The sequence below is a fragment of the Staurois parvus genome, unplaced genomic scaffold (genome assembly GCF_062004578.1).
Source record: "Staurois parvus isolate SC_StPar_1 unplaced genomic scaffold, SC_StPar_1.0 ptg001320l, whole genome shotgun sequence".
NCBI classification, from domain to species: domain Eukaryota; kingdom Metazoa; phylum Chordata; class Amphibia; order Anura; family Ranidae; genus Staurois; species Staurois parvus.
Genome location: NW_028319116.1, coordinates 225,764 through 248,357, shown reverse-complemented (window position 1 = coordinate 248,357; position 22,594 = coordinate 225,764). Strand labels below are relative to the sequence as shown.

At 45.5% G+C, this 22,594-nt stretch overlaps 1 protein-coding gene across 1 annotated transcript in view; it reads right to left on the bottom strand.

Annotated features, from left to right (window-relative positions):
• The window catches only part of DRC5 (dynein regulatory complex subunit 5), a 40,362-nt gene that overhangs the window by 4,556 nt on the left and 13,212 nt on the right, over positions 1 to 22,594 (bottom strand). Inside the window, exons 3-4 of the mRNA XM_089661172.1 lie at positions 5,948 to 6,522; positions 548 to 997 (exon numbers count right to left, since the gene is read on the bottom strand). Coding sequence (XP_089517298.1) covers positions 548 to 997; positions 5,948 to 6,522 — 1,025 coding nt within the window. The remainder of the gene's footprint in view (positions 1 to 547; positions 998 to 5,947; positions 6,523 to 22,594) is intronic.

The window sequence follows — 22,594 nt, the reverse complement described above, 5'->3', positions numbered from 1 at the left end:
TCCGCAGTGGCACCTCCCGCACAGATGTGAACCTAGGGTGACTGTTGCCTTTCTATCATCTGGAACCAGTCTGCCCATTCTCCTCTGACCTCCAACATCAACAAGGCATTTTCCTCCACACAACTGCCGCTCACTGGATATTTTCTCTTTTTCGGACCATTCTCTGTACACCCTAGAGATGCTTTTTGATGGGTGGTTACACCCCTAATTAATGGCACTTTTTTTTTTCGTATAAACCCTAGAGATGGTTGTGCATGAAAATCCCAGCAGATCAGCAGTTTTTGATACTCAGACAAGCCTGTCTGGTACCAACAACCACTGCAAGTTCAAAGTCACTTAAATGCCCTTTCTTCATCATTCTGATGCTCGGTTTGAACTTTAGCAAGTGGTCTTCACCACGTCTAAATGAATTGAGTTGCTGCCATGTGATTGGCTGATTAGTAATTTGTGTTACCAACCAATTGAACAGGTGTACCTAATAATGTGGCCAATGAGTGTATATCTGCAGTGCAGACCACCACCAGGTAAGGCTGAGTCAGATACATACCAGGCCAATGCGGTTGCTGGAGAGGCTGATGCTCTTTAGTGTCATGTTCTGGGTGAGGACCTGTGCCAGGACAGTCGCTGTGGGTTCAGACAGCTCGTTGCTCCCCAGATACAGAGTTACCAGGGTGCTGTTTTTCAGCAGAGCGTTAGAGAGCGCCTGTCCGCCCTCATCCCCGATGTGGTTCAGTCGTAGATTCAGTGTATTGAGAGTGCAGTTTTTGGACAATGCGTGAGCAATGGCCTTGGCTCCATGCGGCCCCACGTTGTTATTGCACAGGTTGAGAATCTGAAGCTGGCTCTGGTTCAACAGTTTGCCTACAGCACGGGCTCCGCGGTCTGAGATCTGGTTGTGTGACAGGTCAAGGTGAACCAAAGATGGATGATCTAGTAAACTCCTGATCAGGACACGGGCCTTGTCATCATCCACTTTACTCCTGTGCAGCCTGAAGACCTGGAAAATGTTGGAGGAATCATTAGTGGAAGAAGAAAATACAAAGGAAAATGTTTGTGAAAAATAAAGCTGTGAAAAGAAAAAAAAAGAGCCGAGCTTACAGCAAGCAATCAGAAAAGAAGAGCTGTGTTTACAGCAACCAATCAGAAAAAGAGAGCCATACTTACAGTAACCAATCAGAAAAAGAGAGCCATACTTACAGTAACCAATCAGAAAAAGAGAGCCATACTTACAGCAACCAATCAGAAAAAGAGAGCCGTACTTACAGCAACCAATCACAAAAACACAGCAGTGCTCACAACATTTAGGCCCCATGTACACGGGACGTTTCTGAACAATGGAAACTGACCGCTGGAAACCGTAGGTTAAAATAAATCTGTTTAGCTGCGTTTGCATAACATGTTTATGCGCGTTTGCATTTAAAAATGTTTTTTAAAGATAAGCACAGGAGAACCTTGCAAATGCCCAGAATGCACTGAAAAGTGGTAATTTATTAACTATTTCGGACTGTTTCAGAGAAATACAGAGAGTAGAAGCAGAGACAGCAGTATGTGTTGAGATCAGCTTAGGTGTGAGTTGCTCATTAACATTTCTTTTGTCTCCAAGGGTGGGAAAGGTGTCTGGTGGAGGGAGTCATTGAGGCCAACTGGCAGGGGGTCTTCATGAGGAATTTGAGGTGTGAATGGTCATTAACATATCTTTTGTTTCCAAGGGTGGGAGAGGTCTGTGGTGTGAATTGGTCATTACAATGTGTGACAAGCTTGGTAGGAACATCCTGTGTTCAGTGTTTTGTCCATCTGAGCACCTTGAAAATTCTTTGCATGAATTTTTCATGATGAAAAAAGGCTCCAGACAGCATCGGGAACTGGAAGAGTTAAAAAAAAAATTTAAAACGCTTATAAACGTGATTTGCCGCGTTTAGCAGAGTTTACAAGCGTTTTGCGTTTGTAATGCTGATAAAAGCGACGTTTGAACGCAAGTTTGTTGCATTCAAAAAAACGATTGTAAACTCTGCCTGTAAACGAAGATGTCTATACGGACACATAGGAAAACATTAGGGAGAGTTCAGGGGCTGTTGAAAAAACGCTGAACAGCTCCTAAACGTGAGTTTAGCAGCTGCAGTGTACATGAGCCCTTACACCGTGTTCCAAATTATTATGCAAGTTCTATTTAAGTGTCACAAAGATGAAATATTTTGTTTTTCAGTGTAACTCATGGATGGCATTGTGTGTCAGGGCTCTTTTGATCACTGAAAACAATCTCGGACACCTGTGATAATTAGATTGGCCGGTGAGCCCAATTGAAGGAAAAACTACTAAAGGACGGCGTTCCACATTATTAAGCAGAGAGCCATTTTCAAGCAATATGGGGAAGAAAAAGGATCTCTCTGCTGCTGAAAAGAGTGAAATAGTTCGATGCCTTGGACGAGGGATGAAAACATTCGATATTTCACGAAAACTTAAGCGTGATCATCGCACTATGAAGAGATTTGTGGCTGATTCAGAGCACAGACGGGTTGGTGCAGATAAAGGCACATTGAGGAAGATTTCTGCCAGATCCATGCATCGGATCAAGAGAGCAGCTGCTAAAATCCCATTACATAGCAGCAAACAGATATTTGAAGCTGCTGGTGCCTCTGGAGTCCCACGGACATCAAGGTGTAGAGTCCTCCAGAGTCCTGCAACTGTGCATAAACCTTCTATTCGGCCACCACTAACCAATGCTCACAAGCAGAAATGGCTGCATTGGGCAGAAAAATACATGAAGACTAATTTTCAAACAGTCCTGTTCACTGATGAGTGCCGTGCAACCCTGGATGGTCCAGATGCATGGAGTAGTGGATGGGTGGTGGATGGCCACTCTGTTCCAACAAGGCTGCGACGTCAGCAAGGCGGTGGTGGAGTCATGTTTTGGGCCGGAATCATGGGAACAGAGCTGGCCGGCCCCTTTAGAGCCCCCGAAGGTGTAAAGATGACCTCTGCAAAGTATGTGGAGTTTATGACTGACCACTTTCTTCCCTGGTACAGAAGGAAGAACTATGCTTTCCGTAATAAAATCATCTTCATGCATGACAATGCGCCATCTCATGCTGCAAAGAATACCTCTGCATCAATGGCTGCTATGGGGATAAAAGGAGAGAAAGTCATGGTGTGGCCTCCATCCTCCCCTGACCTCAATCCTATTGAGAACCTTTGGAGCATCCTCAAGCAAAAGATCTATGAGGGTGGGAGGCAGTTTACATCCAAACAGCAGCTCTGGGAGGCTATTCTGACATCTTGCAAACAAATTCAAGCAGAAACTGTCCAAAAACTCCCAAGTTCAATGGATGCCAGACTTGTGATCTGCTATCAGATAAGGGCTCCTATGTTACAATGTAACGTGACCGCTTCAAATGTTTACAAAGTTAAAATGTTGTTAAAAGTTTGATTGAAATAGCTTTTGATTTCAGTAAATTTGCTGCAAACACAACAAATGACAATTTTCAGTTCTTTACAACCTATAAAGTGTTTTGAAACTTCCTGTGCGGAATAATTTGGAACAACATTGTAAGTGTTTTATGTTTTAAAAAAATCCTGTTATCATTAGGAGGTTTGTGCAATAAAATGTGAATTGTACTCTTAATAGTTGATAACATGAGAATTATGCTGACTGTTATTTACATCAATTATTTAGGTAAATGAGAAAAATATAATTTGCATAATAATTTGGAACACGGTGTATAGGTAAAGTTGATCCAGGGAATATCCGATTGCCTCTCAGGGGATCAGGAAGGAATTTTTTCCCTGCAGGAGCAAATTGGATCGTGCTTTGCTGGGTTTTTTTGCCTTCCTCTGGATCAACTGTGGGTGTAGGATTATAACTTTTTTTTTTTTTTTTTAAACGGTTGAACTGGATGGACTTTTGTCTTTTTTCAGCCAGACTAACTATGTAACAACAACCAATCAATAAAAAAGAGTGGTGTTCTTGCAACACTAATGAGGAGCACACACGGGTCGAATTCCCAACAAATTATCTTTAGAAAATCAGAATTTGTGTGCACTTTGTAATCCAATGGCGCCACCTTTGATTTCGAAATTCGACCAACCAAGCCTTCAATTTCTCATGTTGCTACAGAAAATAATTTTCGTGGCCAAGAATCTTCTTTTCTTTCCAGGTCACAGCTCATGCTTGTTTCTTTTTCGATTATATTTCTCGCATGATTCTCCCATCGATTAGAAATTAGTTTGTTTTTCAAAAAATTTCCAACATGTCCGATCATTCAGATCAGTGCTTAAAATTTCAAGTCCTGAGCTACTAGCCAGGCCTTAAGAGTTACTCGCCACCAACAAACACACACAAACAGAGACACCTGTACACACACACAGACATGTACACACACACACACACACACATACAGACACATGTATACACACACAGGCACGTACAGACACGCATACACACAGATACATGTACAAACACAGAAATACACATGCACACACATGTACATACATACATATGTACATACATACACATGTACACACACACACACACATACAAGTACATACACGCAGACACATGTACAGATACAAACATGTACATACACAGACATGCATACACACACACACGCTGTTAAGTGCTCTCTCCTCTCCCCTGAAGCCACCACTGGCTGACAGAGGATCATGTGACCAGAGTGAGTTGAAATTCGGTACACACACACCTATAAAAAGTTGCAGTACTTCGTTGTTCACGCACAGAGCCAGGTACTGCACTCTAGGGGGAGGCAGAGAGCACAGCACACACTCCTTGCTTTGCTTTCACTGCGCTCAGCTATTGAGCAGTCTGACGGCTCCCAGTGCCAATGACAGATCCGGCCTGAGCTCCAAGCCTGCTGAGCAAGACGGCCCAGGGGGACACACTCGCCCCCACCATAATTTCCACTCGCCATTGGCTAGCAGGCGAGTGGAAATTTCAAGGCCTGATTCAGATTCGATGATCGCACAAAAATCAGACGTTTCTGTGGTCCACCAGTGGTTCAAAATTCAGACAAAAATTCTTAGAAAAATTTTCGAAAGAAAATTCTTTTGGAATTCGACCCATGTATAGCCGGCTTTAGCCTAGGTTCACTAATGCGATCTGTGCGTGTTTTTTGCACCACCCTTGCAATCTGCAGCGGGTATCGGTGCAATTTTAATGACACTCCAAACGCAGGTCACAATTGCAGTGCGTTTACCTGCACCAGATCACACTGGATCGCATGGTACAAAAAGACCATGTGATCCAGTTGCAGTGCGGCTCCAAAATTGGTGCATGCATGTCTTTGGTGCCATGCAGCGCGATTTGAGCCCATTGAAAACACAATGAGTTGCGAAGACAGTGCAGTTCCTGCGCAATTCATATGCAGTTCTCAGTGTGAACCAGGGATAGATGGACACAAGATATCTAACACAACCCGATATATATATATATATGTATACACTCAAACCACCACCTGGGGTTTGGCGGGTGCAGCTGTTCCTGGGCCCTTTAGGTGAGGGGTCCCCAGCATTATAATTTCTTTATTTCACAACTGTGTGGCGGCATTACATTCTAATAGTAGAATTTACTCACACCACTTCTATGCTATTATTGGCTCTTTGGGGCTCTATAAAAGGAAACTAGAACCCATTTTAATACATATAAGTGGAGGGGGACTGGTGAAGAAGGCACGATCAGTTAACTTTCAGAATGCCATGGGAGCCCCAAAAGCTAGAAGGATCTATTGTTCAAACAGCTACTTTTGATCCATAGGGTGCAGTGTACCCCCTTCCACACCTAATAGTCAGTGCTGCCAATCACACTTGGGAGATGTGGATTTAGGATTCTGAAAGGGTCTGCAATCTTGTTCTGGAAAGGTGGTGAGACCTTTGACAGACCTACTGTAGAAAAGTGGCCTCTTATTTCCTTCGAGCCAATTGTCTCCTCATCACTTACCTTCAGGTTTCTGAATGTCTTGAAGGTGTCAGCCAGCAGACCGCAGTCCCGCTCTGTGAACCTAAAGAGGTTCCACTCAAAGTTCATGCCGCAACCTTTAACCCCATAGACAAGGTGCAGTTCCTCTAGACCACAGAGTGAATTGGCTATAAGGTTAAAATCAAAGTGGTCCATGGATGGCAGGTCACCACCGACCTCACTTCCTTCATCAGAGACCTCATCGACCTCCTCTTCCTTCTTCATCTCTACCTTCACCGGTGGCAGAAGCTGCTGGATGTCCAACCTTTTCACATACTCCTTGCTGAGCTCCGCAGCCTCACAGATGGTCCGTATCTCAGTCACATCAGGTATGAATCGTTCGATGAGGTTCTCCAGGTGTCTCTCGAAGAATAACCTCTTCCAGCTGGAGCCATAGCGGGAGACGTCACAGATAGGCCAATGTTCAGCACAGCACCGTCTCCAGTATTCTTCATAACTGATCAGGTTTGCCGTCACCTGAAGGGGTAGTGAGGTGGAGAGAGTGTCCAAGACTTTGACCCTGTGCTTCGGGAGCAACTTATCCAGAATAGGTTTATCTGCAGACATTTAACAGAAAGAGAGTTATTCAGAAAAGTGACACCATGGCCAAAAATTTTTGCATAAAATTTGAAAGTAATTATTAATGGGACCTTTGAGGCACTCATGAATATGAATCAAACTGCAGATCAAATACTGAAAATGTAATTACCACAAATTATTTAGCTTTATTACTAAACAGACATGTGCAGTGCGTTCTGTTACGAATCAAAATTTGGGCAAAATTTTCGTTATTCGTAGACTCAGATGTATTTCCGAATCACAATAGTAGCGAATTTCAACAGAGAGCATTCATCAGAGAAGCAGCCAAGAGGCCCATGGGAACTCTGGATTTGCTGCAGAGATCCACAGCTCAGGGGGGAGAATCTGTCCACAGGACAACTATTAGTCGTGCACTCCACAAATCTGACCTTTATGGAAGAGTGGCAAGAAGAAAGCCATTGTTGAAAGAAAGACATAAGAAGTCCCGTTTGCAGTTTGCGAGAAGCCATGTGGGGGACACAGCAAACGTGGAAGAAGGTGCTCTGGTCAGATGAGATCAAAATTGAACTTTTTGGCCTAAAAGCAAAACGCTATGTGTGGTGGAAAACTAAGACTGCACATCACCCTGTACACACCATCCCCACTGTGAAACATGGTGGCAGCATCATGTGGTGGGGATGCTTTACTTCAGCAAGGACAGGGAAGCTGGTCAGAGTTGATGGGAAGATGGATGGAGCCAAATACAGGGCAATCTTAGAAGAAAACCTGTTTAGAGTCTGCAAAAGACTTGAGAACGGGGCGGAGGTTCACCTTCCAGCAGGACAACGACCCGAAACATCCAGCCAGAGCTACAATGGAATGGTTCAGATCAAAGCATCTTCATGTGTTAGAATGGCCCAGTCACAGTCCAGACCTAAATCCAATGGAGAATCTGTGGCCAGACCTGAAAATTGCTGTTCCCAGACGCTCTCCATCCAATCTGACAGAGCTTGAGTGATTCTGCAAAGAAGAACGGGCAGAAATGTCCCTCTCTAGATGTGCAAAGCTGGGAGAGACGTCCCCAAAAAGACTTGCAGCTGGAAATTCAGCCAAAGGGGATCCTGCAAAGTATTGACTCCGGGGGGCTGAATACAAATACTGCCACACTTTTCACACATTTATTTATCACAAATGTTGAACCATTTCTCATTTTCCTTCCACTTCACAATTATGTGCCACTTTGTGTTGGTCTATCACATCCAACCCCAATAAAATACATTGTAACATGACAACCTGGAGACATTTCAAGGGGTATGAATACTTTTTTAGGGCACTGTAGTTGAATTCAGGGTCCTGGTTTTAGTAACACTTTAAGCCTTAGCAAGTATCTTCCCGAAAATGTAATTCCTATTGTGGGGGGCTACATTTTTTGTTGTGTCTTAGTGCAACCACCTGAGAAAATCAGTGAGTCAATCATACAAGCAGGAAATTAAATTTCTTGGGAATTTCTGTACACCGCCAGTGTACAGGTGTCAGGGCAGGAGCGGTGGAATGGACGGGCAGGCCTAATGGTAGGGTGACGCACCGACTGAAGACAGCCACCACCCACAGACCGGAGTCCCTCAGGGCGCGGAGTCTAAGCCCCAGGATGCCTTTCACCAGGGCCCCTGATGGTGGGGATGGACTTGACGCAGCCAGGGACCAGGTCACGGCCCCGAGTAACCCCAGCTGCGGTAATGGCCGCCGCCAATGGCGTATAGTTGGTGGGAACCAGATGGGAAACAATAGCGTAGTCGGACAGGCCGGGTCGATAACAGCGGGACAGACAGTACAAGACGGTAGGCAAGAATACACAGGTCACGAGCCGGGTTCAGCAACGGGAGGTCAGATAAAGGGATAAGGCAGAGAATAGTCTTAGTCAAAGCCGAGTCGGTTTCCAGGAGAGCAACGAGAGTAGAACAAGAGCTTGCTGCAACACAATCATACAGGACACAAATGCAAAGAGCTAGTGCAGACAACAGGCTTAAATGTGATCAACCACACCCCTCTGGAGGAGGGACTGCAGAGGTCTGAAAGCATAAAAGGCTCCCACCATGCTTTGCAGAAACCAGATTGGATGCCAGCACATGGAGCAGCATAACCTCTGGGGAAAGGTAGGACCTTGACAACAGGACATGCCTCCATATTGCATTTAGTTTTTTGACAGTTTTAGAAAATTACAGTGGCTGCAGACTGATATGGAAAAGCCACATGTTTTGTCATGTCATTCATAATGCATATATATCATAACCCCTAGGAGGCAAGGAAGATAAAGGCCTATTGTCCTAGTGAAAAATGGTGCATTATGTATTCGTATTTACTATACAAATTCCATTTTCTTTCTCTTTTTTTTTTTATGTCCCATGCATTGTTTTTATTTTTTCCACATTTACATGCAGGCCAAGCTGTCTGGCAAAAATGACAAATATAGGGCTTAGACAAACCATATACAGTAACACAGTCGGTGGGGGAGGGGAGGGGGTAACTTTTCCTTATATGGTTTAAAACGTTTTTTCTAAAAGAAAAAAAACTGTTCCTCTAACTTTTAAAAAAGTGGAGTTGGGCATTAATTAGTTAAACTGTGCAATGGAACCAACCCCAGACTGCACTTGGGTACTTCCGTTAGACTCCCGCTTCCCCGTCCGAACACCGACCACAGACACCACAGCTGACCATACAAGACTAGACGACACCAGTCTTGATGTAAACCAGGAAATAGACTAGTTTATTTTAACACAGATACAAGATATATACATTTAAGGGCACAACAACCCCCCCCCCCTCCCTGCATAATGACACAAGGCGGGTCAATCTACATTCAGTAACAAGAGACACACCAGCAGACAGTCCCATCAGGAGGGAGGGCTGCTGGAGACACCCCCCCCCCCCCACCAAGCCAATACACATAAACACATACATCCCATAATAGTTTGCTCCCAAGCAAAACACACAATAGAACAAAGGGATGAAACCACATAACACCAAACAATCCACAAAACCCCACCCCAATATTAGGACAGATCACCCTGTACTCCCAACAGGCACAGGGTGACTTACACATAAGAGGGATATGGGGAGCTGAGACAGGGGTCTCCCCACCTCTCCAAAGTGAGCTGTGTTCCATGGGCTCCCCACCCAAAGTGACTCCCGTCACAAAGTGTTTCTTCAGTCATTTCTCAAAAAATTATATGGCAGCAGCTACAAGAACTGTAGCTGCTCATTTTTAATAAACAGACACTCACCTATCCCTTGATCCAGCGCCATCCTCACCCGGGCTGGTTTCTTCACTGGTCTTTGGTCCCTGGCACTAGCAATAGCATTTTAGATGTGGGCAGCCAGTTGTGACTCCTTGCAGCTTCACAGCTTAATGGCCACAGCGCATGCGTAAGCCGCACTGTAGTTTTTGAATGGTCATGCAGCTTTCGGGGACCTGTGACGTGTCCCAAAAAGTTGTGGGCAAAGGGGGGAATTTCCTCTCAGATCACCTAGAAGCTGGAGCAGGTACCTGTCAAAACTAGTCCCACTTTAAAGTCCATTTTAAACTTCATGTAATTTCTAAGACTACCTCTTCCACAGGCACATTGGTGATCAGTGGGAAGAATGTTCCTTACATTGGTGATCAGTGGGAAGAATGTCCCTTACATTGGTGATCAGTGAGAAGAATGTCCCTTACATTGGGGATCAGTGGGAAGAATGTTCCTTACATTGGGGATCAGTGGGAAGAATGTCCCTTACATTGGGGATCAGTGGGAAGAATGTCCCTTACATTGGCGGTCAGTGGGAAGAATGTTCCTTACATTGGGGATCAGTGGGAAGAATGTCCCTTACATTGGTGGTCAGTGGGAAGAATGTCCCTTACATTGGTGATCAGTGAGAAGAATGCTCCTTACATTGGTGGTCAGTGGGAAGAATGCTGCTTATATTGGTGGTCAGTGGGAAGAATGCTCCTTACATTGGTGGTCAGTGGGAAGAATGTCCCTTACATTGGGGATCAGTGGGAAGAATGTCCCTTACATTGGGGATCAGTGGGAAGAATGTCCCTTACATTGGGGATCAGTGAGAAGAATGCCCCTTACATTGGTGGTCAGTGGGAAGAATGTTCCTTACTTTGGTGGTCAGTGGGAAGAATGCTCCTTACATTGGTGGTCAGCGGGAAGAATGTCCCTTACATTGGTGATCAGTGGGAAGAATGTTCCTTACATTGGTGGTCATTGAGAAGAATGTTCCTTACATTGGTGATCAGTGGGAAGAATGTTTCTTACATTGGTGGTCAGTGGGAAGAATGTCCCTTACATTGGTGGTCAGTGGGAAGAATGCCCCTTACATTGGGGGTCAGTGGGAAGAATGCTCCTTACATTGGTGATCAGTGGGAAGAATGTCCCTTACATTGGTGGTCAATGGGAAGAATGCCCCTTACATTGGGGGTCAGTGGGAAGAATGCTCCTTACATTGGTGATCAGTGGGAAGAATGTCCCTTACATTGGTGATCAGTGGGAAGAATGTCCCTTACATTGGTGGTCAGTGGGAAGAATGCCCCTTACATTGGTGATCAGTGGGAAGAATGCATCTTACTTTTGGTGGTCAGTGGATAGAATGTCCCTTACATTGGTGATTAGTGGGAAGAATGTCCCTTACAGTGGCGGTTAGTGGGAAGAATGCTCCTTACATTGGTGGCCAATGGGAAGAATGCTCCTTACATTGGTGGTCAGTGGGAAGAATGCTCCTTACACTGGGGGTCAGTGGGAGGAATGCTCCTTACACTGGGGGTCAGTGGGAGGAATGCTCCTTACACTGGGGGTCAGTGGGAGGAATGCTCCTTACATTGGTGTTCAGAAGGAACAATGCCCTTACATTGATGGTTTGTGGAAAGAATGCTCCTTACAGATAACTAAAAAGCTAATTAGAGTCAGTGGTTGCTTATCTGAGAGGAACAAATTGCTGATTTCTCAAGGAATCCCCAGCAACCTCAGGAAAAATCCTGGATGAGAAAGTCTTCTCCATAGCAAACAAACTGGCATAGGTACAGAATGAGGAGAGACCCAAAAGTCCACAGCTCAACATGGAAGAAGTGTGATGGTAGCATGTTTTTAATGTGTTCATTTAAAGCTGCATGACAGGGGGCTGTACATAGCTTCCTAAAAACATCACAGCCCCTGACCTTGGTACTCTTCTCAAGAGCTTTCAGTCCTGATGCAAGCAGTGGGATGGCTCTTGAGAGGAATTTCATAAATATCAAAATGCCTTGATAGGTGGGTGTCAGTCTCCAGGAGTGACACATGCAGGTCTAAGCCCAAAGGTGCAGACGTGCCCACATAGAAAATGTATGAGAGACTTACTGCACCTGTGATCCATCCTACCTCAGCCAATCTCTCCATCCACTTCCATTGTGGCCAGCTCCTCTGAGCCTTAGAGGAATGAAGGAGGACGGTCTCTAGAGCAGGTTGAATATATTGTACAGCTTGCTGGGAACTGTTATTCCCTGAACCTGAAGCTACTTAAATTGCATATGGAAAATGAGACTGACCAAACTAAAGCTATGGGAAGCACAGTGGCTAAATGGTTAGCACTTCCCCCTGGCAGTACTCGGGTCATTGGTTCAAATCCCAACCACGGCACCACCTGCCTGGAGTTTGCATGTTCTCCGTGTCTGCGTGGGTTTCCTCTGGGTATGTGAATTGGCTCCTGTCAAATTGTCCCTAGTATGTGTATGTATGAATGTGAGTTAGGGACCTTAGATTGTACACCCCTTGAGGGTTAGGGACCTTAGATTGTACACCCCTTGAGGGTTAGGACCTTAGATTGTACACCCCTTGAGGGTTAGGGACCTTAGATTGTACACCTCTTGAGGGTTAGGGACCTTAGATTGTACACCCCTTGAGGGTTAGGGACCTTAGATTGTACACCCCTTGAGGGTTAGGACCTTAGATTGTACACCCCTTGAGGGTTAGGGACCTTAGATTGTACACCCCTTGAGGGTTAGGGACCTTAGATTGTACACCTCTTGAGGGTTAGGGACCTTAGATTGTACACCCCTTGAGGGTTAGGGACCTTAGATTGTACGCCCCCTGAGGGTTAGGGACCTTAGATTGTACGCCCCTTGAGGGTTAGGGACCTTAGATTGTACGCCCCTTGAGGGTTAGGGACCTTAGATTGTACGCCCCTTGAGGGTTAGGGACCTTAGATTGTACGCCCCTTGAGGGTTAGGGACTGATGTGAATGTACAATATATATGTAAAGTGCTGCGTAAATTGACGGTGCTATAAAAGTACCTGAAATAAAGCGATCGTTTCAACGCACGGATGATTCACACACAGAAAAAGAATGAAACAACATCTGAAAGCTGTTGGCCTGGAAATCACTGGGAAGAAACATTCAAAAGAGCAGAAAAGGTGAGATAAGACAGCTGTCCACGGGCCAAGAGTGGCCTCCATAATTGTCCCTCGTGGCTATTTCCCAGCTGTGGGCTCAGATCACACTAAAGCTGCAGGTCTTCGTGTTTCATTTCCTTCATCTTTTTGAGGAGCCTCTGCCAGTCTTGTCAGAGTCAATTAGAAGAAATGGGACCCCCAAGAACAGGATACAGGAAAGAGTTTGCACCAGTCAGAGGTCTATATAGCCATAACAATCCATGAGGCCTGGGGTGGGAGGGGGGCGGCTCCATTAGGCTCCATGTACCCGGGACACTTCTGAACGATGGAAACTGACTGCTGGAAAACGTAGGTTAAAAAACGCCTGTTTAGCCGCGTTTGCATACTGCGTTTATGAGCATTTATGAGCGTTTGCATTTAGAAGCGTTTTTTAAAGATAACTTCAGGAAAAGATTATTTATTTGCAACATTTTATAAGAAAAACACTTTTTTTTTTAATTTTTTGGACTTTTTCATTTTTATAGCCAAAAAAATAAAAATCCCAGCAGTGAATAAATACCACCAAAATAAAGTTTTATTTGTCTCCAAAATATGCTAAAAAATTCATATGGGTACAGTGTTGCATGACCGCGCAATTGTCATTCAAAGTGTGATAGCCCACAAAGCTGAAAATTAGCCTGGACTGGAAGGGGGTCAAAATATCCGGATTTGAAGGGGTTAAAGATAACCTCAGGAGACCTTCCAAAATGCCCAGAATGCACTGAAAAACAGTAAATAATTAACTATTTCAGACATTTTGAGAGAAATAGAGAGAGCAGAAGCAGAGAGAGCAGTATGTGTTGAGATTAGCTGTCTTTTTTTTTTTTTGTGGTGTTTGGATGTGTTCCGGCTCATTTCTGTGCAGAAATGATTGCACCAGTCTCTAATATATTTTCTTTCATGCGAAAACTCAAAGTATGGTGTTCCAGGTCCATTTGAGTACTGGGAAAACGCTTTGCATGCATTTTTAATGACAGTGGCTAAATGGTTAGCACTTCCGCCTGGCAGCACTAGGGTCGTTGGTTCGAATCCCAACCACGGCACCACCTGCCTGGAGTTTGCATGTTCTCTGTGTCTGCGTGGGTTTCCTCCGGGTACTCCGGTTTCCTTCCACACTCCAAAGACATGCTGGTAGGTGAATTGGATTCTGTCTAAATTGTCCCTAGTATGTGTATGTATGACTGTGAGTTGGGGACCTTAGATTGTACGCTCCTCGGGGGCGGAGACTGATGTGAATGTACAATATATATGTCAAGCGCAGCGTAAATTGATGGCGCTATATAAGTACCTGTAATAAATAAATAAATAATGAAAAAAGGCTCTGGACAGCATCTGGAAATGGAAGAGTTAAAATAATTTCCAAACGCAACGCTTATAAACACGTTTAGCCACGTTTACAAGCAATTGAAACGCTGATAAAATCTACTCCTGAACGCAAATTTGGTGTGTTCAAGAAAACTACTGTAAAGGACGATGTGTACATGGATATACAGTTGCAAGAAAAAGTATGTGAACCCCTTGGGATTACGTGGAGTTTTGCATGAATTGGGCATAAAATGTGCTCTGAACGTCATCTAAGTCACAACAATAGAAGAACACAGTCTGCTGAACATAATACTACACAAACATTAGATGTTGCCATGGTTTAATTGCACATAACATGTAAACATTCACAGTGCAGGGAGGAAAAAGTATGTGAACCTTTGGACTTAATAACTGGTTGACCCTCCTTTGGCAGCAATAACTTCAACCAAACGTTTCCTGTAGTTGCAGATCAGACCTGCACAACGATCTGGAGTCATTTTGGACCACTCCTCTTCACAAAACTGTTTCAGTGTAGCAATATTCTTGGGATGTCTGGTGTGAATCGCTCTCTTAAGGTCATGCCACAGCATTTCAATGGGGTTGAGGTCAGGACTCTGACTGGGCCACTCCAGAAGGCGTATTCTGTGCTGTTGCAGCCATTGTTTTGTTGAATTACTTGTATGCTTTGGGTCATTGTCCTGTTGCATCACCCATCCTCTGCGGAGCTTCAGTTGGCGGACAGATGGTCGTACATTTTCCTGCAAAATGTTTTGATAAACTCTGGAATTCATTTTCCCATCAATGACAACAATCCGTCCAGGCCCTGAGGCAGCAAAGCAGCCCCAAACCATGATGCTCCCTCCGCCATGTTTCACAGTGGGGATGAGGTTTTGATGTTGGTGTGCTGGGCCTTTTCTTCTCCACACATAGTGTTGTGTGTTCTTCCCAAACAACTCAATCTTGGTTTCATCTGTCCACAGTATATTTTGCCAGTAGTGCTGTGGAACATCCAGGTGCTCTTTTGCAAACTTCAAACGTGCTGCAATCTTCTTTTTGGACAGCAATGGCTTCCTCCGTGGTGTCCTCCCATGTACTCCATTCTTGTTTCATGTTTTCCTTATTGTAGATGTGTCAACAAAAATGTTAGCATGTGCCAGAGATTTCTGTAGGTCATTAGCTGACACTCTGGGATTCTTCTTTACCTCATGCAGCATTCTGCGCTGTGCACTTGCAGTCATTTTTACAGGACGACCGCGCCTAGGGAGAGTAGCAACAGTGCTAAACTTTCTCCATTTGTAGACAGTCTGTCTTACCGTGGACACATGAACATCAAGGCTTTTGGAGATACTTTTGTAACCCTTTCCAGCTTCATGCAAGTCAACAATTCTTGATCGTAGGTCTTCTGAGAGCTCTTTTCTGCGAGGCATGGTTCACATCAGACAGTGCTTCTTGAAACTAGTAAACCCAAAACAGGTGTGTGTTTTTTAAGGGCAGGACAGCTGTCAGCAACACATCCAATATCATCACACTGATTGGAGTCAAGGTTGGCTCACTCCTGGCTCCAATTAGCTCTGGGAGAAGTCATTAAGCTAGGGCCTCACATACTTTTTCCTCCCTGCACTGTGAATGTTTACATGTTATGTGCAATTAAACCATGGCAACATCTAATGTTTGTGTAGTATTATGTTCAGCAGACTGTATTCTTCTATTGTTGTGACTTAGATGACGTTCAGAGCACATTTTATGCCCAATTCATGCAAAACTCCACGTAATCCCAAGGGGTTCACATACTTTTTCTTGCAACTGTATAGGAAAACATTAGGGAGCGTTCAGGGGCTGCTGAAAAAACGCTGAACAGCTCCTGAATGGGAGTTTATCAGCTGCAGTGTACATGGAGCCTTAGGGAAGCTTTTTAAGTGGTTCTAAAGGCTCAAGGTGTTTTACTGTCATGCATTCTATGCAGCAGCCCCCCTCTAATACTCACCTAAGCCCCCTCTCGATCCAGCGATGTGCACTGGAGTCTCAACTATCCCAGGACTCCCTCTTCTCATTGGCTAAGACTGAAGAAGGAACCACTGGCTCCCATTGCTGTCAATCACAGCCAGTGAGCCAATGAGAAGAGAGGGGTCAGGGCCGAGCCGCAGCTTCGTGTGTGAATGGACACACAGAGCAGTGGGTGCCTCAATAGCAAGCTGCTTGCTGTGGGGGTCCCCGACAGAAGGGAGGAGCCTTGAATATCTTTTTCCAGAGCAGCCTGTATTTTTTCTGTGGTTACCTATGGGTTTCCCTTTGTATTCTGAACAATTCTTCTGTCAGTTGTGGCTGCAATCTTTCTTGGTGTACCTGACCTTGGCTTGGTATCAAGAGTTCCCAGAACTTTCCACTTCTTAATAGGCGATTTAACAGTACTGATTGGCATATTCAAGACTTTGGATATCTTTTTATGTCCATTTCCACCTTTATAAAGTTCCATTACCTTGTTATGCAGGACTTTTGACAGTTCTTTTCTGCTCCCCATGGCTCAGTATCTAGCCTAGTCAGTGCTTCCACGTAAGAGCTAACAAACTCATTGACTATTTATACACTGACACTAATTGTAATTTAAAAAGCCACAGATGTGGGACATTAACCTCTAATTGGCATTGTAACCCGTGTGTGTCACCTTGTGTGTCTGTACCAAGGCCGAACATTCCGGGGCGGAGACTTCTGATCCGGGGGGCGGAGTCTTCTGATCCGAGCCATTTGGGTGATTTCTGTTATCATTATGATTTAAAAAGGAGCCAAACAACTATTTGATAATAATGGCTTCATATGATCATCATCCTTCAATAAAAGCCCATTTTTTGGCATAATCAGTCATATTTTAATATCAATGCCAAGATTTCACAATTCCTGCCAGGGGGTGCAAACTTTTGAGCACCACTGTGTGTCTGATACTAGGTCCCCTTTAGATAGAACTGATACTCTCATTTCATGGTCCGTGTTGGACTTTCGTTTGGATCAGAACTTCTTCTCTCCCTATACAAGCCTATGGAATGCCACTGAAGCGGGTCAGATGGATTCTGAATGATCTCGGAAGCATCTCAAACTGATGCCAACAGAACTCCGTATTTGTCTATCCAAACTGGACCTTACAATACTGAAAATGCTTCCGCTGATTTCTCTGCACACTGTGAGCGTCTCACAATGTGCATTAGAAGCTGCAGATAGAGTTGGCCAATCATGGAGGCTCAGCTATGCAAATACAGCCTGCCTAGGAACACCCACGTCTCCAGATTGACACCCACCCATCAAGGCGGCATTATTAAATTTGCATACCTCCTCCCAAGAGACAGCACACTGCTAATATCAGGGCTGAGGGCTCATGAGAGGAGTGCTGTGATTTGTAGCTATGTAGGAAGCTATGTACAACGCCCTGCTGGCCCCTCCCACCAGCCATGCATTGCATAGAGAAGTACAGGGACCCAGTAATTATGTCACGGGGTCTGACATAAGGTATGTAATAAAAACAGAAATGTTTTATTTAAAAAGGTTATAAGAATGTTGATGTGTGTGTGTGTGGGGGGGGGGGAGCAGGGAGGGCGAAATATAAGCTGAATACACTTCAGCCTTAATACCACGGATCTTTGTTTTTTTGTTGGTGGTGTGGTCAGGGGCGGACTGACCATTCATGGGGCCCCCCGGGTAATAGGGGATCATAGGGCCCCTGTGTCCTTGTCCACACTCAAACCACACCCAAAAAAGCCTATGAAAGGTACCAGGGGCATCCCATGGGGCCCCCTACTGACCCCGGGCCCTCGGGCAATACCCGAGTTCCCAAATGGTCAGTCCGCCCCTGGGTGTGGTGTATACCGGGAGCCTCTGCTTTCCTCCGTCTTGCAGTTCAATCTGCAGCTCTTCCTCGCCCCGATTCCGCTTGCTTTGTACAAATCGGCGCCATGATTGTTTCTTCGTCTCGGAGGGGCTGAGCATTTAAATGACGCCGAGATTATAAATAATTGAGGATGGTTTTCTCTGCCTTATCTTGTGACAACATCCAGAGGAGAGTATTAGCGCACAGATGAAATGTCACGGGCTAAACGCCTCCACGCACCCCAGAGGGATGTTTAACCCCCGCAGCGCCAGAAGGCGACTTCCTCACTGGGAAAGCTGCGGTGGGGGGGGGGGGTGATTATGGGATCCTCCGACATAATCTGTAATAAACACATTGCTAATGAGCGGAGATGATTCCTCCGTGGGGATGGACATGAGGGACGAAGAGACTCACGGGTCAGCCAAACATGGATTTTAAAGGGCAAATTGTAAGGAGCCCAGCAGATGTGTACAGTCCATGTATGGGGACAAATTGTAGCAGTTAGTGGGGGTCATTCACATACTGCAGTGTTTATATGGACTGGCACTGACAATATGTGCCTGTTTATGCCGGCCATAGATGGGTCAAAATTTGGCCAATTCAGCACCAGTCGGGTTTTTTTTTGCTCGACTACTGCTGGAGGCTATAGCCACTAGAAGTGCTCATTCTTTCTGTGGGTGGGGAAGGCTTCCCCTGCTCCCTGGTCAAAGAACACAATAACGCCGTGGGAGGGATTCCTCCATCCACACCGACTGTGTCGATGGGGGAATCTAGCAATTTTCTTTCCTTCAGACTGTGATTGAAGGAAAGAAAACTGAATAATGTATGGCCAGCAGGGCTGGGACAAGGGGTGGGTGGGAGGGACAGCTGCCCTGGGTGCAATTATTTACTGTAGGGATGGGGGCGCTTTCCTTCTGTTACAAGGCTGAGAGGAGTAGTGACAACGGCATCATTACTCCAGTCAGCCCAGTGCTGAGAGCAGCGAGGAGAGGAGGAGAGAGCCGGGACACGGTGCAGGCTGTGTTTTCACTCCCCCTCCTCCTTCCTGCCAGTGCAGTGCTCCTGTATTAAGCAGGTGGTGGTGTTCAGACACACAGGAGCTGTACTAGCAGGAAGGAGGTGGGGGAGAGAGAGCACAGCATACACCGCCGAGCTCAGAAGTGTCCAGGAGAGAGCCGAGAGTGGAGAGCCATCAACACAAGCATGTGCCCAGTGTTAAAACTGAGCTGCAAGGTGATTTTGACAAGCGAGTGACTGCTGAGCATAGAGTCTCATAAACTTGCACATCATGAATGAGGGGACACACACACAGTTTGGCATCTTTGCCCTGGGTGCTGGTTGACCTTTCCTTGGCACTGAGGGCCAGCCTCACAGAAAAAACCGGGTCTGTGACAAAAATGGGATTTTTTTATTCAAATATTTACTGTAGGGATAGGGGTGTGACGATCCCACGATCGCTGCCACCAATATGTGACGATCCCATGATCGCTGCCACCAATATGTGATGAACACGGCGTCAGACCCCTGACCTTCTCACCAAACTCGTGACCAAAGGAACAGCCAATCTAAAACTGCGATGTCGCGAAACAATACCACGCCCAGCTGCACCCTGCACAACAATTTTCCAGCTAATTGGACCACAATCTATGTACCGGCCATCTGGGAGCGATTGTTACTGGGTCAGGTTAATTACGCAATTAACCCTTCACACTGCCACCACCTCCTTTTTGTATAGAGAAAGAGGAAACTCGGCAATATCAGCAATAACACTATAATGGTTGAGATAATCGTCTGTATAACACGGTCACCGCAGGCGGGATATACAGAGGGTTAAACAAACACAGTAGCGCTCTTTTAGAGGCAGGAATTCGTAAATTGCAACAAGGAGCTATAGAAACAGTTCAACACTTTCAGTAGGAAAGATTTATTACTAAAAGGTCAAAAGGGTGCAATAAAAATATTTACAAAAAAAAGATGTAACCAATATATATATATAAATATACAGAGAACAACAGCACAGCAAAGAGATAACAGAGAAAAGTTAGAGGGTTAAAGTACTTGCCAAAGTCCTGGGTTAGCAGGTAAAGTTTCAGATCGAAAGAGTACGGGTCTCCCCAGGTGGTTCTGATGTTAAAAAGGGAGAATTCTTCAACTTAGCTCTCTTAGGCCCGACAAACCATTTTGTAGTTCCCCAACAGGGGGTGTCTCTGAAGTCAAGGACCAATACCCCGTTTAGGGAGGGATCGTCTGGGCGTAGGCCTAAACTAGAGCCAAAATCTCTTATAGTTCATATTTTGGCTCATAACTTTCCCTGTGCACAAGTGACATTCCACCCGCGGGTAGATTATTATGCAGATGCCTCTAAGCAGCGGGTAGATATGAAATATGAAATACATATTTGAAGGGTTCCAGAGATGTACTTTTTTGCTTTCCTATATATTCCAGTCAGGAAGTGTGATCTACCAAACTGTTTGTCTCCTTGTGGCCAATCTGTAGATATGCCTGGTTTTTATGTATGTCTCTCATATTCCAAGATATGAGACATAGGGGAAAAATAGATTTTTAAAAGTGTTATCTGGTTCGTGCTTCTCTGGAATTCCTTTGAACTCCTGGGAAGGCTTGCATTATCATTTTACAAGGTGCTAGGTTGCACAGGTTCTTTGGACAGCGAGGCCCCAGCTCCCTTGGGGGTTTTATAGCTCGTAGCCCCCTTCTGGGCGCTGGCCTCCTGTGACATTCCTAACCCAGGGGCCATATGTCAATGAGTGGAGAGAGCCAAGAGTGGAGAGCCGAGAGTGGAGAGCCATCAACACAAGCATGTGCCCAGTGTTAAAACTGAGCTGGAAGGTGATTTTGACAAGTGAGTGACTGCTGGGCATAGGATCTCATAAACCTGCACATCATGAATGAGGGGGGAGACATGCAGTTTGGCTTCCTTGTCCTGGCACTCATGGCCAGCCTCCCAGAGAAAACCGGGTCTGTGACAAAAATGGGATTTTTGATTCAAATATTTACTGTAAGGATGGGAGCGCTTTCCTTCTGTTACCAGGCTGACAGAAGCAGTGACAACGGCATCATTACTCCAGTCAGCCCCCTGCTGAGAGCAGCGAGGAGAGAGCTGGGACGAGGTGCAGGCTGTGTTTTTACTCCCCCTCCTTCCTGCCAATGCAGTGCTCCTGTATTATTAAGCAGGTGGTGGTGTTCACAGACACACAGGAGCTGTACTAGCAGGAAGGAGGTGGGGGAGAGAGAGCACAACCCACACCGCTGAGCTCAGAAGTGTCCAGGAGAGTAGAGAGAGCAGAGTGTGGAGAGAGCCGAGAGTGGAGAGCCGAGAGTGGAGAGCCATCAACACAAGCATGTGCCCAGTGTTAAAACTGAGCTGCAAGGTGATTTTGACAAGTGTGTGACTGCTGGGCATAGGATCTCATAACCTTGCACATCATGAATGATGGGGGGGGGGGGGGGGACACGCAGTTTGGCTTCTTTGCCCTGGGTGCTGGACCTTGTCCTGAGAAGACCGGGTCTGTGACAAAATTTTTGACTCGGACTACTAAAACAAGAGGGCCTCCGAAAGATCTGCTTAGATTGTGAAGCTCCATGACGCTCTCTGCCAGTTGAGGGGAATATGACAATGAAGCAGTTAAAGGAAACGTCACGGAGTGTCAGGTGTGAAGAAGAAGCTGCAGGCGATACTTCCCGCTAAACAACGCAGCGCAGAGAAAAGCCGATTCCTCGCCGAGCAGTCCTGGGTAATCAGACATTTAGGTTTGATTCGCTATTTCTAGGCCACCATCCGGAGCACACCAGAAAAGCACACCCTGTTCTAATGGTCATATTCCTGCGCACCACCACGGTGTACACAATGACTGAACACTAGGTGCTGAGGCTCCACAACATACAGTGGGGCAAAAAAGTATTTAGTCAGCCACCAATTGTACAAGTTCTCCCACTTACAAAGATGAGAGGCCTGTAATTGGCATCATAGGGAGACCTCAACTATGAGAGACAAAATGAGAAAACAAATCCAGACAATCACATTGGCTGATCTGGAAAGAATTTATTTTCAAATTATGGTGGAAAATAAGTATTTGGTGAATATGAAAAGTTCATGTCAATACTTTGTTATATATCCTTTGTTGGCAATGACAGAGGTCAGACATTTCCTGGAAGTCTTCACAAGGTTGGCACACACTGTTGCTGGTATGTTGGCCCATCCTCCATGCAGACCTCCTCTAGAGCAGTGATGTTTTGGGGCCGTCGCTGGGCAACACGGACTTTCAACTCCCTCCAAAGGTTTTCTATGGGGTTGAGATCTGGAGACTGGCTAGGCCACTCCAGGACCTTGAAATGCTTCTTACAAAGCCACTCCTTCGTTGCCCGGGCGGTATGTTTGGGATCATTGTCATGTTGGAAGACCCAGCCACGTTTCATCTTCAATGCCCTTGCTGATGGAAGGAGGTTTGCACTCAAAATCGCACGATACATGGCCCCATTCATTCTGTC